At 35.3% G+C, this 4,197-nt stretch overlaps 1 protein-coding gene across 1 annotated transcript in view; it reads right to left on the bottom strand.

The window, feature by feature from the left end:
• The window catches only part of LOC107645955, a 12,547-nt gene extending 9,066 nt beyond the window's left edge, over positions 1-3,481 (bottom strand). Inside the window, exons 1-9 of the mRNA XM_021103984.1 lie at positions 3,327-3,481; positions 2,718-2,856; positions 2,300-2,374; positions 2,063-2,178; positions 1,797-1,911; positions 1,243-1,371; positions 1,022-1,069; positions 164-366; positions 1-70 (exon numbers count right to left, since the gene is read on the bottom strand). Coding sequence (XP_020959643.1) covers positions 1-70; positions 164-366; positions 1,022-1,069; positions 1,243-1,371; positions 1,797-1,911; positions 2,063-2,178; positions 2,300-2,374; positions 2,718-2,856; positions 3,327-3,364 — 933 coding nt within the window. The 5' untranslated portion in view covers positions 3,365-3,481. The remainder of the gene's footprint in view (positions 71-163; positions 367-1,021; positions 1,070-1,242; positions 1,372-1,796; positions 1,912-2,062; positions 2,179-2,299; positions 2,375-2,717; positions 2,857-3,326) is intronic.

Genomic DNA, 4,197 nt, shown 5'->3' with positions numbered 1-4,197 from the left:
TTCCTTGGCTAATTCAACCAGTCTCTGAATGCATATCTGAGCCCATATTTCAGGTTTTCCCATTTCTTCTCTATAACAATGACACTAACAAATCAGAAAATGGAAGTATAACAACCAATAAATGATCTAAATTCTTTTATAAGCTATTAATAAGAACTATTACCCTGTCAACAGGGAAGGATCCTTTATTTCTAGCTGCTGCCAGATGATCAAGCACCTAGAGCGAGTGTCATTACCAACAACTAAACCACCCCGGCCTTCACACTGCACAACTTCATCTACCCAATTATGATGAGGCCCTTCTCTAAGATCAGCATCTTCACCTTGCCTGTCCTGCATATAGTTATCTAAAGTGGTGCGAATGATCTGCATTAAGAATGAAACCAACAGATCAGGGATGGTACCTATCTGAAACTCTAAAACCTTAGCGAAATGGCCACTACAAAGTCATTTGGTTTGAGTGCTATTTGGGAAACCTGCAAACCTTTATGACAATTAATTATTAGAAATCAAATTAGGAGCATTTAGCTAAGAAAATTTGCTTCAAATCATTCATTTTAAGAATAATTTTTTTTTTTCATTTTCTTTTTCCCCCACACCTTGTGAGCTTCTCAGAGTCAATGTGAAGGGTTTTACCAAGTATAAGAGGTCAAACACAGCGATTAACTAAACTCCCTGATCAGCAAGTTAACATCAAAGAGCTTTCAATTCATTTAAACCTTAATCTCCATTTCTTGCAGAGTAATATTTACACAAAAATAGACATTTTCATCAATGATGAGAACTCAATCATACAACTTTTCAACCTTAAAGCATCAGTTGGTTTTCTTATGAAAATCAATTTGATGAAAAGAAGAAACAACATATTCCTTAGATAATGCAGCCGTACAAAATTTCATGACATTTTCTCTCCCAAAGTGGGGATATGCAGACACTCATTTTCTCTCCCATCAACTTGGAATTGTAAATGCAATATAAGCTTCATTATAAGACTACTCAGTGGGATAACTCAATAACTTACCTCATCAAAATCAACAAAAATGTGTGAAAACTCAGCCATGAACCAAACCTGCCATGGAAAAGGCAGACAAATTAACTTGACTTTATGATAAAAATCAAAACCTCACTACAACCATAAAAATTAGTATTAGAAACCATACACAAAATCACACCTCAATGAACGGAATTAAGCAAAAAGCAGAAACACAAACAAAATCAAATGACAAATGGAGTATAAATTACCATTGCTGAAAGGCATTGCAAGCTTGATGCCCTCAAGCAGCGATTCTCATTTGTTTTACCATGCTCCCTCGATAGCATGCATACCTTTCTTACTAACTTTTCAATGCTACGAGCATAAGTGGCATCCACCTGTTCTTTCATTGGGTAAAATCATGAACACCGGAGACAAAATAGCATCAGCTACTTCATACATTGTATTAGTAGTATAAGGAAGAGAAAAAATCATCATTATTCGCAATGACAAAAGGTATCTGAAATATTGTAGAGATGCTTAACTTATTTTTTTATTTGACTAGATTACTTGTCATTAATATTACAATATTAAAATATACTCTCAATTCTGGTCTGATACATAGTTTATTCCAGGTATTCTGGTTAAGCAAGTTAAGTCGAAAACGCATTCTCGATGGAGCAACTTGCTCATTTCATCGATTTCCCACTCCTAAGGGAGGCCGGCTAAACGAAAGTTCTGAGTAAAAATATTCATCACGTACACAAGTCACATGAGCAAACAACCGAAACTCATCTTAATCTTCTTGAATTTTAGCAATTACCTGACTGTAGATGAAACTTGTTAGAGTTTGGCACCCAAGTATTTGAATAGCATCATGCTTGGAATAGCCCAAAAGCTCAGAAACCACATTAAGCACATCAACAGCAAAGTATGCTCTGCAATGTAGGGAAGACATGGAAATCTTCATAACAGGCTCCTTTATATAAATTAGAAAGAATGCAATGCATGAGATATCAATAGTTCAATACCAGTCAATCGCATACATAATGCACAAAAAAAAAGGCTAATTAATCATGAAAAACTTACATTTGCACCTTACAATGAGAAATCAACTTGTTGAAAGCTTCAGCTACAATATTCACAAGTTTGATGTGCTCAGATCGGAGCTCCTTGTAGCACCTTTCTTCAAGATATTTTGCTATCTAGCAGGAAAAGTAGATTTCATGAACTTCAGCAACAGATTCAATTAATTGAAGGATATTCATATTATTCTCCTTCCCCCTTTCTCAAACTTCTATATGAATGAAATGAAAGAGAAGATACCTTTGGAATCCGAAAAGGATTTTTTGCAGCATATTCACACAATTTGGCAATCTTCCTTTCATTTGGGAGCTCATCCTGAGAGACATCATAAAACATGAGTGTTTGGGCTCCATCACTTGTATAATTGAATGGTAAAGTGTAAAAAAAAACCCACTCAACAAAATTGTTTGATTTATTAGTTTGTTAGAATTAGAATCATATCTCTTCAAGCCTATATATATACATATACCATTGTGCGCTACAATCAAGAGTAATTAACAAGGAGGTTCAACATGAGCAAAGAGATAATTTTCTACAAGAAACCAGCATGAGCATCAGCAAGGACAAGGTGACAGTTGACAGCAACATTGGTTTAGAAAAGAGGCATCATCTACAACTGTGACAAACACAAGAACAGAACGAGGATAGTAGTTCATACAGGGGATTTGGGGAAGATGTCAGCAAGAAGTTTTCTGTAACGTTTGACTGGCTGGCGTGAACTTGACCTCAATGCAGGACAGCAAACACACATTCTGCAACACGCTGGGAAGATCTTCCTTGAGATGAACCCCATTCCCCTGCAAATTCTCAAAACCCACACAATATATCAAACCAATATTCGGTCAAAAACACATCACATCATCGAAATTCAAACCCAAGTATATTAAAAAAAAAAAAAGCAAAAAGCTCGAAGCACAGTGCATGAGAAAGGGCTAAAGTTGAAAAAAGCAAAAAAGGCAGACATGGTAGGGGAGGGTGACGAGGTTTCTGAGAATCTGAGGAAAGAAAAGCCAACCGAAAATAACGGATAAAAGTGTGAAACAGAAAAAGCATATATATAACTGTACCTAGTCCTTATGAAGCAGATCTAGCAAGTGTGAAAATAGAAAGCGAAGAAGAAGAAGAAGTAGAAGAAACAGGAAGCGATAACATAAGCATTGAAAAAAAATGGCGCGTTGGTTGAATCAAGTTAAAGCAAAGCTTAAAGAGAGACAGAGAGTATGAGCTATATAGATCACGTGACTGTGTCAGTGTTGTGTAGTAGTACACTAGAGTAGTGTAGTGTAGTTCAACTTCCTCAACCATTAAAAGTGAGCTTGGTTTCAAAATTCTGCTACTTGACTTTTGAGTGCAACCATCCCCACAATCGAAAATCTGTTTGGTTGTTTTCTATGCCTTGACGTTGTGTTAGGAAATGATGTTGAAGCTCTCTTGTCGTCTTTAACTTTTTCACCCTTCTTTCCCATTTTTACCCTTTAATTTGACTCCAAAATTTGGACCTTAGTCGTTAATTATCTTTTTTTAACTATTTTTATGAAATAGCGTTTGGTAGAAGTTACCGTTTTTTAGATTGGATTATAATTGTAGTCATCTTCAAATGTATTTCGCTTTTCACATCATCTGTTGTTTATTGGTTTTGAATCCGTAGCTTGCCGACTCATGACAGTTACTAATCCGTCTTTTTCGCTCTCTTTTTTGGTAGGAAACTTACTAATCCGTATTTAATACGGTGAGAATGAGATCACATGCAATATTTTTAATAAAAAAATACCTTTTTTTTTTTTTTATAAAATTGCGGGGCTGAAGCCCCAAAGGAAACAAACACCAAAGACACTTTAAAACTAGAAGTCCAACTTTAAAAAAAAATTATTTTTGGTATAGAATTAAAACCCCATTTTAGTGAAATTGAAATACTTCTTAGTGAAATTAAAACCCCATTTTTGGTATAGAATTGGGCGGAAAATCTGATTAACTATTGGGCCTCAATCAACAAAAAATGAAATGGACCTCACAGAAGTGTTTTTTTCCTCTATAAGGCTTAAAGTCCAACCAAAATAAAATAGGATAAAAATTAAAATAGAAAACTAAAATCCCCGTTCTTAGTGTTTTCCCTTTTCTGGGCCTAAGCCTCATTGGTT

Source organism: Arachis ipaensis, chromosome B06 (genome assembly GCF_000816755.2).
Source record: "Arachis ipaensis cultivar K30076 chromosome B06, Araip1.1, whole genome shotgun sequence".
NCBI classification, from domain to species: Eukaryota; Viridiplantae; Streptophyta; class Magnoliopsida; order Fabales; family Fabaceae; genus Arachis; species Arachis ipaensis.
Note: the sequence above shows the minus strand (reverse complement) of the source record. Positions and strands in the feature narration are given on the sequence as shown.